The 13,615-nt window shown below is 44.5% G+C and overlaps 1 protein-coding gene across 6 annotated transcripts in view; it reads left to right on the top strand.

Moving 5' to 3' along the window:
- The window catches only part of EYA3 (EYA transcriptional coactivator and phosphatase 3), a gene marked incomplete at both ends in the record, with an annotated part of 81,265 nt that extends 68,062 nt beyond the window's left edge, over nt 1-13,203 (top strand). For all 6 annotated transcript variants that reach the window (XM_080690611.1, XM_080690609.1, XM_080690608.1 and 3 more), the window contains 2 exons: nt 8,744-8,844; nt 13,123-13,203. In XM_080690611.1, the coding sequence (XP_080546737.1) occupies nt 8,744-8,844; nt 13,123-13,203 (182 nt within the window). The remainder of the gene's footprint in view (nt 1-8,743; nt 8,845-13,122) is intronic.
- Nucleotides 13,204-13,615: the final 412 nt, after the last annotated feature.

Raw genomic sequence — 13,615 nt, 5'->3', positions numbered from 1 at the left:
TCTGTTTTTGCACAAGGTGTGGTGACGCACACTTGAAATCCTAGTACATGGGAAGCTGAGACTGGAGAATCACAGGTTCTCCAGGAAGCTGTCTCCATTCGCAGGACAGCCTCAGCAATTTATGAGGTTCACAGCAACCTAGTGAAACCTTGTTCCAAATAAAAAATGAAAAATTGGTCTGGAAGCCGGGTGTGGTGGTGCACACTTGTAATCTCAGCATTTGAGAGGCTGAGACAGAAGGGTCATGATTTGCAGGCAGCTTTAGCTACTTAGTGAGGCCCTTTGCAGCTCAGTGAGACCCTCTTTCCAAATAAAGAATATAAAATAGGGCTGGGGGTATAGCTTGGAGATAGAATGCCTCTGGGTTCAATTCTCAATACCACAAAAAAAAAAAAAAAAAAAGAAATCTGTTTTTGCCTCATTTTAAGTTTCTGGGGTTTTTTGTTTGTTTTTATTGGTTTTTTATTTTGTTTTGGTTTTGTTTTGCGGTATTGGGGATGGAACCCAGGGGCATTGTTCCTCCATGCTACACCCCCAGCCCTAATTTTTAGTCTTTAATTTTTGAAACAGGGTCTCACTGAGTTGTGAAAGGCCTCACTAAGTAGCTGAGGCTGTTCGTGGACCCGATCCTCCCATCTCTGCCTCCCGAATGCTGGGATTACAAGTGTGCACCACCATGCCCAGCCTTAAAGTTTCTGTTTTTCACAGAGTATGTAGTATTATAGAAAAATCACTGGGTTAAAAATCAAGGACTAGCTAGCCGGGCGTGGTAGTACACGCTTGTAATTCCAGCATTCAGGAGGCTGAGACTGGAGGATGGGAGTTCTCAGAAAGCCTCAGATACATAGCGAAGCCCTTCACAACTCAGTGAGACCCTGTTTCAAAAATAAAAAAGAAGCCAGGCGTGGTGATGCACATGCTTGTAATCCCCGCACTTGGGAGGCAGACAGGAGGATCGCACTGGTTTGAAGCTAGCCTCGCTGGCTTAAGAGACCCTGTTTCAAAATAAAATATAAAATAGATCTAGGAGTGTAGCCCAGGGGTAGAAAGTCCCTGGGTTCCATCCCCAGTACCACAAAAAATAAAAAAAATATAATTACAAAATAAAAAAGAATGTCGGGCATGGTGGCGTGTGCTTGTAATCCCATGCTTGGGAGGCTGAGACAGGAGGATTGCACAGGTTCGAAGCCAGACTCCTCTGGCTTAAGAGACCCTGTTTCCAAATAAAAATACAATAGGTCTAGGAGTGTAGCTCGGAGGTAGAAGGCCCCTGGGTTCCATCCCCAGTACCACCAATAAATAAATATAATAAAATAATAAAAAAGAATAAAAAATAGGGCTGATGATATAGCCCAGTACCGCAAAAAATAAAAAATAGGGCTGGGGGTGTGGCTTGGAGGTAGAATGCCCCAGGGTTCCATCCCCTGTACCCCCCCCCAAAAAAAAAAATCAAGGGGTAACCAAGCGTGGTAGTGCACACTTATAATCTCACTACTAAATGAAAATGTAGGCCAGATGGTGCTAGCCTGTAATCCCAGTACTTGAGAGACTGAGACAGGAGTATCACAGGCTCAAGGCCAACACACAATAACTTAGCAAAACACTGTTTCAAAATAAAAAAGAAGAAAGCTGGTCCTGGTGGCATAGCTCTATAATCCCTAAGACAGGAAGATTTCAGAAAATAAAAAGGGCTAGAGCTGGGCGTGGTGGCACACACTTGTAATCTCAGCATTTGGGAGGCTGAAACAGGAGGATCAAGGTTTGTGGACAGCCCCAGCTACTTAGTGAGGCCCTTTGCAACTCAATGAGACCGTATTTCAAAATAAAGCATAAACCAGGAGTGGTGGTTCATGCTTGTAATCCCAGCATTTGGGAGTTTGAGACAGGAGGATTGCAGTTTGAGGACAGTCTCAGCTACTACTTAGTGAGGTCCTTTGCAAGTCAGTGAGACCCTGTTTCAAAATAAAGAATAAAAAATAGGGCTGGGAGTGTAGCTCGGAGGTAGAATGCTCCTGGGTTCCATCCCCAGTACAGCAAAAAAAAAAAAAAAAAAAAAAGGATAAAAAATTGGGAGTGTAGCTCAGAGATAGAATGCCTCTGGGTCCCATCCCTAGTACTGCAAAAATAAATAAATAAGATATAAAGGGCTGGGATATAGCTTACAGGTAGAACATTCCTGGGTCCAATCCCTGGTACTACCGAGAGAGGGGGAGGGAGAGAGAGAGACAGAGAGAGGAAGAGACACAGAGTTAGTTTCTGGGTAAATAGCCAAAAGAATCTGGTGTCACATTCTTGAATTACTTCCACATCTAGACGCTAGAGATAGTTACACACCCATGTCCACAGCAGCATTATCCACGATAGCCCAGAGGCAGAAGCATCCCAGGCGTCCATCAGCGGGTGAAGGAATAAGCCAGATGCGGTCTCCATGCGGGGAGCGGTTGTTAAGCCTACAATGTAGATAACCTTTGAAGAGATTGTGCTAAGTGAAATAAGACCAGCACGATAAGACAAATGTTGTATGATTCCACTTAACATAAGCTGCCTAGGACAATGAAATTTATAGAAAAAGTAGTGTTGCTTACTAGCAACTGGTGGGAGGGAAGAAATGGGGAAGAGTTATCTGGTGGGTATAGAATTTGTTTTGCAAAATAAAATGTTTTGGGGGTCTGTTGCACAACAGAGTGAGAATACATCATACTGATGACCTCTATATTTAAAAGTGATTAGGATAGTGGGCATGGTGGCGCACCCTTGTAATCTAAGTATTTGGGAGGCTGAATTAGGAAGGTCATAAGTTTCCCACCAGCCTCAGCTACTTAGTGAAGCCCTCCGTAACTTAGTGAGACCCAGCTTCAAGGTAAAAAATAAAATAGGACTGAAGGTGTAGCTCGGAAGTAGAATGCCCCTCGGTTAAACCCTCAGTACCACAAAAAATAAATAAATAAAAATGATTAGAATGACAGATACTACATGTTTTTGTACCAACTTTTTGTCGGGGGGGGGGGTTCTAGAGGTAGAACCCAGAGGCTTTCTATCTCCAGGCTATACTCCCAGACCTATTTTATATTTTATTTAGAAACAGTCTCACTAAGTTGCTGAGAGCTTCACTAAGTAGCTGGGGCTGGCTTCAAACCTGTGCGATCCTCCTGTCAGCCTCCCAAGTGCAGGGATTACAAGCGAGCGCCACCACGCCTGGCCTGTACCACCATTTTAAATTTTCTTAAAGATTAGATTTAAAAATTTTATGTTTATGCATTTGGGTGATTTTTTTTTTTTGCTTTTGTTTTTGTTTTTTGTTTTGTTTTGTTTTTTAGTACTAGGGATGGAACTCAGGAGCATTCTACCTCCGAGCTACACCCCCAGCCCTATTTTTATTCTTTATTTTGAAACAGGGTCTCACTCAGTTGCAGAGGGCTTCACTAAGTAGCTGAGGCTGGCTGCGAACCTGTGCAATCCTCCTCTGTCAGCCACCCAGCACTGGGATTACAAGCGTGTGCCACCATGCCTGGCTAACCCTTTTTATTTTTTATTTTGAAATAGAGTCTCAGTAAGTTCCTGAGGGCCTGAGCCAAGTTGTTGTGGTTGGCCTCAAATCTGCCGTCATCCTGTCTCAGCCTCCAAATACTAGGATTACAAGCACAGTACCTGAATTATAAATTATTTTCTATAAACAGAATATATTCAGCTCTGAGTCTGGAAGATTGGCTTAGTTTATAAAACTCTAATGGTTGGAATAGAATTAGACAGTCTTGCCGGGCGTGGTGGCTCACGCTTGTCATCCCCGCGCTTGGGAGGCAGAGACAGGAGGATCGTGCAGGTTCGAAGCCAGCCGCGCGCTGGCTTAGGAGACCCTGTTTCCAAATAAAAACGTAAAAATAGGTCTGGGAGTGTAGCCCGGAGGTAGAAGGGCTTCCAGGAACCCCAGTACCACCAAAAAAAAAAAAAAGAATTAGTCTTAAGAATTCTTCAACACCTTGAATATAATAAGAATTTATTATTAGTTGAATTATTTAATGTCTGAACTAAATTAGTCCTCGGTACATAGACTATATACAGTCTTCCACTGTAGTCACAAGTGAGATCAGTAACGCATTTAGTCAGCAAACTTCAGTTGAATCCTTTATAGGAACATTAGACATGACTGTGGTATTCCCACTGTTAGCATGGAAAGCACCTAAGTTCCAGCCGGGCTTGTTGACGCAGGTTCAAGGACAGCCTCAGCAAGTAAAGAGACTCTCATCAACCTAGCAAGATCCTGTTTCAAGATAAAAATTAAAGCCAGGTGTGGTGATACACAATTGTAATACCAGTACTTGGGAGGCTGAGACAGAAGTATCACAGGTTCACAGCCAGCCTCAGCTACAAAGTGAGTCCCTCTGTAACTTGGTGAGACCCTCTTTCAATATAAAGAATAAAAAAAGTAGGGCTGGGGTTCTATCTCAGAGGTAGAATGCTCCTGGGTTCAATCCCCCATACTGCAAAAATAAATAAGATAAATAGGGTTGCGAGTGTAACTTGGAAGTAGACTGCCCCTGGGTTCAATCCCCAGTTCTGCCAAATTAATTAATTAGGTAATCAATTTTTAAAAATTAGCCAGGCATGGTGGCACACGCCTATAATCCCATTTGAGAGGCTGAGACTGGAGGATTGTGGTTCATGCACATCCTCAGTTATTTAGTGAGGCCCTTTGCAATTAAGTGAGACCCTGTTTCAAAATAAAGAATAAAAAATGGGGCGGGGGTGTAGCTTGGAAGTAGAATGCGCCTGAATTCCATGCCACAGAGGAAAAAAAAAATTAAGCCAGGCATGGTGGCACACACTTGTAACCCAAGTACTTAAGAGGCTGAGATAAGAGGCTCACACCGACGTGGTGGGGCACGCTTTTAATCCCAGCCTTCAGGAGGCTGAGACTGGAGGATCATGGTTCGCGGACAGCCTCAGCTACTTAGTGAGGCCCTCTGCAACTTAGTGAGACCCTGTTTCAAAAATAAAGAATTAAAAACATGGCAGAGGGTGTAGCTCGGAGGTCAAATGCCCCTGGGTTCCATCCCCAGACCCGCAAAAAAAAAAAAAAAAAAGGAGGCTCACAGATTGGAAGCCAGCCTCATCAACTTAGGTGCTCAGCAACCTAGTTAGACGCTGTTTCCAATTACATAAAATCATGTTGGGGGTGTAGCTCAGAGATAGAATCCTCAAGGTTCAATCCCCAGTACGAAAATTTATATTTAAATTAATAAAAAAAAAAGGGGGGCTGGAAGTATTAGTGGCCAATATCCCTGGGTTCTGTCCTGTGACACCAAAAATAAAGGTACACAAGCGCACTTAAATCATGCCTTGTTTTAGAAAGGGTGAGACCCAAGAGTGGGCCAGTGTTTAGTCAGAAGACTGGTCCATCTGTTTGAGGTGCCAAAGACTTGCAGTTGCTCACATGTGCAGAACAGGACTTATGAGCATGGGGATGTGCAGCTTTCTTGTCAGTTCCATTGGTCTTAGATCAGTCTCTGTCTGTGTATTACAATCTTCTGCCAGCAGATGGCAGTCGAGTGTCTTGAGAAGGCATCTTTATTTGTACTTCAGTCCTGATGCTCAGTCACTGAATCTGACAAGAAGGACACAACTAAACCAGGCATAGTAGCACAGGCTTGTAATCCCAGTACTTCAGAGGCAGGAGGATCCCAGGTTCCAGGACAGCCTCAGCAGTAGTGAGACTGATCAACCTAGTGAAACCCTATCTCGAAATAAAAATAAAATAGGACCTGGGGTATAACTTGGGGGTAGAATGGTCCTGGGTTCCATCCTCCAAAAAAAAAAAAAAAATTAAAAGAATGAGACAGCTGGAAGAGCAGATGAAGAATTAAGTAAAATAAGGACCTTGGCCAGGCGTGGTGGCGCACGCTTGTAATCCCTGAGACAGGAGGATCACACAGGTTCAAAGCCAGCCTCAGCTACTTAGTGAGGGTCTCAGCAACTTAGTGAGACCCTGGTTCCAAATAAAATATAAAATAGGTATGAGAGTGTAGCCTGGAGGTAGAAAAGCTCCCGGGTTCTATTCCTTGTACCACCACAAAAAAAAACAAAAAAAAAAAAGGACCTTGCCTAACTGAAGAAGCAGTCAGAGCAGGGAAATAAAGTGCTAGAGAAGCCAGGCGGGTGGCACACGCTTGTCATCCCAGGACTTGGGAGGCGGAGACAGGAGGATCGCAGGTCTGCAGCCAGCCTCAGCTAAGTGAGGCACTCCGCAACTTAGTAAGACCCTGTTTCCAAATAGAGAATAAAAAAATAGGGCTGTGGGTATTGCTCAGAGGTAGAATGCCCCTGGGTTGAATCCCCAGTTCTTCAACAACAAAAAAAAAAAATCATAAAGAGAACAAGAAATAGAACTTCCTCTTGCTTATGCAGATTGCAAGCCTTTCCCATAGCAGTATCATCTGTGCATATTTTAGGTGTTGGCTCCAGGTGGAATTTGGATTTTGGTACACCACATTTCTCAGAGCTATTATAGATTTAAAAAGCTGTTTCCCAAGGTCAATTTGAGTGATGCAACATCTTGGTTGCAGCTGAGTTTGGTAAGTGAGGAAATTCCGGATGTGACAAACATTGCTGCCATCTAATTGGTCACTTTCCTTGGTTCTGCTTTGCGCTCCTCCCACTGAAAGACACCAGACCCGTGCCCAGGACCATTTCTAGAAAATGATGAATTGGAAGGAAATGACTTTTTGTCTACAGCTTAGTTTAATAAGAGGTCAGGGCCTTCTGCGGCTGCTTCTTTTTCTCACCTTGAAACAGGGCTTGAAGCTGAGTTCCAAGTCATATTCTAGCTGCCATCTTGTCTGTGCTTGGGCAAGTCACTAAGCCTGTGAAATCCCATGACTGAAGTGGGGAGTGGTGCCCATCACACCGGGTATATGTGTGTGTGTTACTGGGGATTGAACTCAGAGGCATTCTACCTTTGAGCTACACCCCAGCCCCCACCTTTTTTCAAATGCAATACTGGGAATGGAACCCTGGGGCATTCTACCTCAGAGCTATACCCCCAGCCCTATTTTTTATTCTTTATTTTGAAACAGGGTCTCACTGGGTTTTAAAGGACCTCACTAAGTAGCTGAGGCTGTCCACAAACCACTATCTTCCTGTCTCAGCCTCCCAAATGCTCGTATTACAAGCATGTGCCACCATGCCTGGTTGCCTATTTTATTTTATTTTATTTTATTTTGTGGTACTGGGGATGGCACTCAGGGGCCAAACCCCCAGCTCTATTTTTGTATTCTTTATTTTGAAACAGGGTTTCACTAAGTAGCTGAGGCTGTCCAGGAACCTGGGATCCTCCTGTATCAGCCTCCCAAATGCTGGGATTACAAGTGTGTGCCACCACACCCGGCTCTTGATTTATTTCTTACTTGGAAACAGGGTCTCACTAGGTTAATGAGAGTCTCACTACTTGCTAAGGTTGTCTGGTTGTCCTTAAAACTGCAATCCTCCTATCTCAGCCTCTCACGTTCTGGTATTACAAGTGTGCACAACCACACCCAGCTTGGATTATTTTGAAAATTAATAAAGAGATGCTATAAGCCAGGGATGGTGGTATATACCTATAATCTCAGTACTTGGGAGGCTGAGACAGGAGGATTACAGGTTCAAGACCAACCTCAGCAACATAACAAATTCTGTTTCTAAACAAAAAAACTAAAAAGGGCTAGGAGTATAGCTCGGAGGTAGAAAGCCTCTGGGTTCAATCCCTAGTACCACACACACACACACACACACACACACACACACACACACAAGTGCTATAAATAGAAAGGTAGAACTGGGCATGGTGGTTAATGCTTGTAATCCCAGCATTTCGGAGGCTGAGACAGGAGGATCATGGTTCACAGCCAGCCTCAGTTACTTAGGTCCTTTGCAACTCAATGAGACCTGGTTTCAAAATAAATAAAACAGGGATGGGACTGTAGCTCGGAGGTAGAATACTCCTGGGTTCCATCCACATTACTGCTTAAAAAAAAAAAAAAAAAAAAGAATAAAAAAATATGGCTGGGAAGCCGGGCGTGGTGGCGCACGCTTGTAATCCCAGCACTTGGAAGGCTGAGACCGGAGGATAGCACAGGTTCGAAGCCAGCCTCAGCTACTTAGTGAGGTTCTCAACAACTCAGTGAGACCCTGTTTCCAAATAAAGTATAAAATAGGTCTGGGAGGTCTGGGAATATAGCCCAGAAGTAGAAAAGGCCCTGGGTTCCACGCCCAGTAACACACACACACACACACACACACACAGATAGATAGATAGATAGATAGATAGATAGATAGATAGATAGCTGGGGGTGTCGCTTGGAGGTCGAATGCCCCTGGGCTCTATCCCCAGTACTGATAGATAATGGATGGATGTGCACTATAAGTATAGACAGACATACTGGAAGAGGGCCATTGTGTTCCCAGCTCTGACAGCCCAGCCCATTGCCTCCCACGTTTAGCAGTCCCTCATGCTGAGATTGCAGGGACTTTACCTTCACTGTGAAGGTTAAAATGTATTGCAGTTGTTATGGCACAGTTTCACATTCTTTGGGCAGAGGGCCTACTGGGTCTCTAGCTCCCACAACTAGGTTCCACCAAGCAAACTCCACCGAGTGCCACTTAGTCTCTCTAAAGACAAGCAGGTGAACCTAGCAGCAACTCTGTTCTTTGATACTGAAACAAAGATAAGAGAAAAATATACTGATAGGAATTTTTTTTCTCTCATCAGGTAAAGAGAGCTGCTTTGAGAGAATTGTGTCAAGGTTTGGAAAGAAAGTCACATATGTAGTGATTGGAGATGGACGAGATGAAGAAATTGCAGCCAAACAGGTAACTGAACAAAGACTGTGTGGCTGTCTATCAAGACTGCTGTACATGCAGTCTACCATGCATCAGTAGTGTTTCCTTTCCTCTCGTGTGTGTGTGTGTGTGTGTGTGTGTGTGTGTGTGTGTGTGTGTGTGTGGTGCTGGGGATGGAACTCAGAGGCTTTCTACCTTTGGGCTACACTTCCAGACCTATTTTGTATTTTATTTGGAAACAGGGTCTCACTAAGTTGCTGAGAGCCTCACTAAGTAGCTAAGGCTGGCTTCGAACCTGCGCGATCCTCCTGTCTCAGCCTCCCAAGCGCGGGGATTACAAGCGTGCGTCACCATGCCCAGTTCTCAAAGAAAAAAGAAAGGTCATTTTTTTCCCTAAAAGTTTTCCCTATAAAATGTTAGATCTTGCCAGGCATGGTGGTGTATACTTGTAATCCCACTATTTGGGAGGCTGAGACTGGAGGATTGGGGTTCATGTACAGTCTCAACTACTTAGTGAGGCTCTTTGCAACTCAGTGGGACCCTGTTTCAAAATAAAGAATAAAAATAGGGCTGAGGCGTAGCTCAGAGGTAGAATGCCCCCAGCTTCCATCCCCAATATCGCAAAAGAAAAAAAGAAAAGCTAGATCTTCCTCTACCTGTCACTCATGCCACTCAGGAGTCACAGAGGCCTCCACGCCTGTCACAGGGACCAGGTCATTAAACCTCAAACAGTCCCACCTCCTGAGAGCAGTGCCTTCTCAGCAGGCAGACAACTTAACTGCAAAAGAGCAGGTTGTTCTGGGTTTCCCAGCTTCCGGTTCTCCAAACAAATAATGAACAGAAACAACAAAGAGTACTCAGTAGAATCGCCTTTGCAGAGGAAGCACTTTCTGCTTTTGAGCCCTCAGAAGTGTGTTCTGATGGTAGCCCTGTTACTCTGTAGTTCCCAACTCCAGGCCATCCATTTTTTTTTCTTTTGGTACTGGGGATTGAACCCAGAAGCATTTACCTCCAAGTTATACCCCCGGCCCAATTTTTCTTTTTTATTTGAAAATGGGGTCTCACTAGATTGCCAAGAGTCTCCCGAAGTTTACAAGGTTGGTTCGAACCTGTGATCTTCCTGTCTCAGCCTCCCAAGTACTGGGACTGCAAGCATGTGCCAGCACCCCAGGACTTTTTGTGTTTTAATTTTGAGATCGTCTGAGTTGCCTAGTCTAGCCTTGAACTTGCAGTCTTCTTGGCTCGGCCTACCGGCCTACCAAGGTGCTGGGTTATAGGCCTGCTCACCTCGTCCAGTTTCATTATGCTTTTATTTGCCACTTTTTGTAGCATTTCAGGAACCCTTGCGTTTTCTATTCTCACTGAAGCTCTGACTCTATAAAATACTTGTCTGCTTTAGGGAAAATACTAGTAGATAAGCGGGGCCTGGTGGCGCATGCTTGTAATCCCAGCATTTGGGAGGCTGACACAGGAGGATTGTGGTTCGAAGACAGCCTCAGCTGCTTAGGCCCTTTGCAACTCAGTAAGATCCTGTTTCAAAATAAAGAATAAAAAATAGGGCAGGGGGTGTAGCTCGGAGGTCGGAATGCCCCTGGGTTTTATCCCCAGTACCTCAAAAAAAATAAATAAATAAAATAAAATAGGGTTAGGGGTATAGCTCAGAAGTAGAATACTCCTGGGTTCAATCTCCAGCACCAGACATGGTGCACATACTTATAATCCCAGGACTTAGAGGTTGAAACAGTAGGATCGCAGGTTCAAGAACAGGCCCAGCAAGTAGAAAGACTCTCATCAACCTAGCAATACCCTGTTTCTTTTTTTTTTTTTTTTTTTTTTCCCCCATGGCACTGGGGATGGAACCCAGGGGCATTCTACCTCCAACTACACTCCCATCCCTAGTTTTTATTCTATATTTTGAAACAGGGTCTCACTGAGTTGCAGGGGCCTCACTTAGTAGCTGAGGCTGGTTGCAAACCAGGATCCTCCTATCTCAGCCTCCCAAAAGCTGAGATTACAAGCATGCGCCACCACACCCAGCCTTTCCTCTTCTTTTGAAACAGGGTAGTGGCGCACGTGCTTGTAATCCCAGCATTTGGGAGGCTGAGACAGGAGGATCATGGTTCAAGGCCAGCCTCAGCTAATACTTAGTGAGGCCCTTTGCAACTCAGTGAGCCCCTGTTTCAAAAAAAAGAAAAAAAAAAATAGGGCTGAGGATATAGCTCAGAGGTAGAATGCCCCTGGGTTCCATCCCCAGACACACACACACACACACACACACACACACACACACACACACACACACACACACACGCTCGCTCACTCTCTCCCTCCCTACTTTGAATTTGTTGCTTTTAGAACAGCACCATTCCTTTTTTTTTTTTTTTTTTTTTTTTTTTTTGGTGGTACTGGGGATCCTGTAAACCCTTCTACCTCCGGGCTACACTCCCAGACCTATTTTTTATATTTTTATTTGGAAACAGGGTCTCTTAAGCCAGCGCAGCTGACTTCGAACCTGTGCAATTCTCCTGTCTCTGCTTCCCAAGTGTGGGGATTACAAGTGTGCGCCACCACGCCTGGCCAGCACCATTCTTGATATCTTGATATGGTTCTGACCACATTGTCTAATGACTTTATTATTTTCTCTATCTATATATTCTGTATCTTTTTTTTTTTTTTTCTTTTTGGTGGTACTGGGGGTGGAACCCAGAGGCTTTCTAACTCCAGGCTATACTCCCAGACCTATTTTCTATTTTACTTGGAAACAGGTAAGTTGCTGAGAGCCTCACTAAGTAACTGAGGCAGGCTTTGAACCTGTGCGAGCCTCCTGTCTCAACCTCCCAGGTGCGGGGATTACAAGCATGTGCCACCACGCCCGGCTATATAAGCTGTATCTTTGACATGGGCATGAGTTGGTCTTTGTAGTTCTGCAATTTATAAGAAATTGATTATCTAAGCCAGGCATGATGGCACATGCTTGTAATCCCAGCATTTGGGAGGCTGAGACAGGAAGATCGTGGTTCGTGGACCGCCTCAGCTACTGAGTGAGGCCCTACACAACTCAGTGAGACCTTGTTTCAAAATAAAGAATAAAAATATAGGGCAGGGGTATATCTCGGAGGTAGAATGCCCCTGGATTCTACCTCTAGTACCGAAAAAAAAAAAATTTTTTTTAAATACAACAGGAACAGGACTGGGAGTCTAGCTTGAAAGAAGAAAAATTGACCATCTGTAAAACAGTACAATCTTATATTAATACTAATTTATTATTCAAACGGTGTGTGTATGTGTGTGTGTGTTACTAGACATTGAGCCCAGAGGTATTCTACCTCTGAGGTACACTTCCAGCCCGATTTTTTACTTTTACTTGGAAACAGGGTCTTGCTAGGTTGATGACTCTCACTAGTTGTGAGGCTGTCCTCCAACTTGCGGTCTTCCCATCTCAATCTCCCAGGTACTAGGATTACAAGTGTGCGCCGTCAAGCCTGACTTCCGACTGTTTTATTTGATACTAAAGATCTTATAGCTGGAGCAGGTATATATCGTAAAAAGCAGAGTTACCACTGAAACCTAAATTTTTTTATTTTTTATTTTTTGCAATGTTGGGGATATAACCCAGGGGCATTCTACCTCCAAGCTACACCCTCTTCCCTATTTTTTATTCTTTGTTTTGAAACAGGGTCTAAGTTGCGGAGACCTCACTATGTAACTGAGGCTGTTTTTAAACCTTGATCCTCCAGTCTCAGCCTCCCAAATGCTGGAATTACAAGCGTGTGCCACCATGCCTGTCTTATTATTTATTTTAAAACAGGGTCTCGCTGGGCATTGTGGCGCATACTTGTAATCCCTGCGCTTTGGAGGTAGAGACAGGAGGATAGTGCAGGTTCAAAGTCAGCCTTGAAGCCAGTCTCCCAGGCTTAAGAGACCCTGTTTCCAATTAAAATATAAAATAGGTCTGGGAGTATAGCCCGGAGGTAGAAGGGTTCCATCCCCAGTACACCAAAAAAAAAAAAAAAAAAAAAAAAAACAGGGTCTCACTGAGTTGCAGAGGGCCTCACTAAGTAGCTGAGGCTGTCCAGGAACTGCAATCCTCCTCTGTCAGCCTCCCGAATGCTGGGATTACAAGCATCAGCCATCATGCTCAGCTCTAAAAAAAAATTTTGTAAAGTGCTGTATAACACACAAAGTCCTTGTATATGTGACTTATTTCACCTTTTGACAGCCATATGAGGTGGGCAGGGGTACAGTTAGTTACCAAGCACTTTGGAGGAAAAGAAGTTGGATTAAGCAGCTGTCTTCCCTTTCTTCCAGCACAACATGCCTTTCTGGAGGATCACAAACCACGGAGACCTAGTGTCCCTTCATCAAGCTTTGGAGCTTGATTTTCTCTAAGAACTGGAATGAGGCGTCTTCCTCATGAGCTCCTGTTCATGTCCTAAGGGAGCCAGAGGCCAGAACCAACTGGGAGCTCTCTCTCCCCATCCCTCCCTCCGCTCCTCCCTCTGTCCTCCCTTCTTCCCTGTCCGTGGAATGCTGGCGAGAACACAATCAGAACCAACACCTGCAGCTTTTGCTAAGAGTGAGCTGTGGCCCCTGCACATCCTTGTACAGACGCGGAGACAGCTGAATAGAGAGCAGTCAGCCTTCTGCAGCTACAGTACTTTTATTTCCTCTGTTTTATTTTGAAGAATGAGGAAAAAGCAAAGGAAATTGGGACCGAGCAGCATCCTTAGTTCACGAGCAGACTGCGCCTGCTCTTGGCCCTGGGGACAGGACACTTACAGCAGCTTCACAGGAGCGTCTG

The sequence above is a fragment of the Muscardinus avellanarius genome (assembly GCF_963383645.1).
Source record: "Muscardinus avellanarius genome assembly, chromosome: 3".
Taxonomy (NCBI): domain Eukaryota; kingdom Metazoa; phylum Chordata; class Mammalia; order Rodentia; family Gliridae; genus Muscardinus; species Muscardinus avellanarius.
Note: the sequence above shows the minus strand (reverse complement) of the source record. Positions and strands in the feature narration are given on the sequence as shown.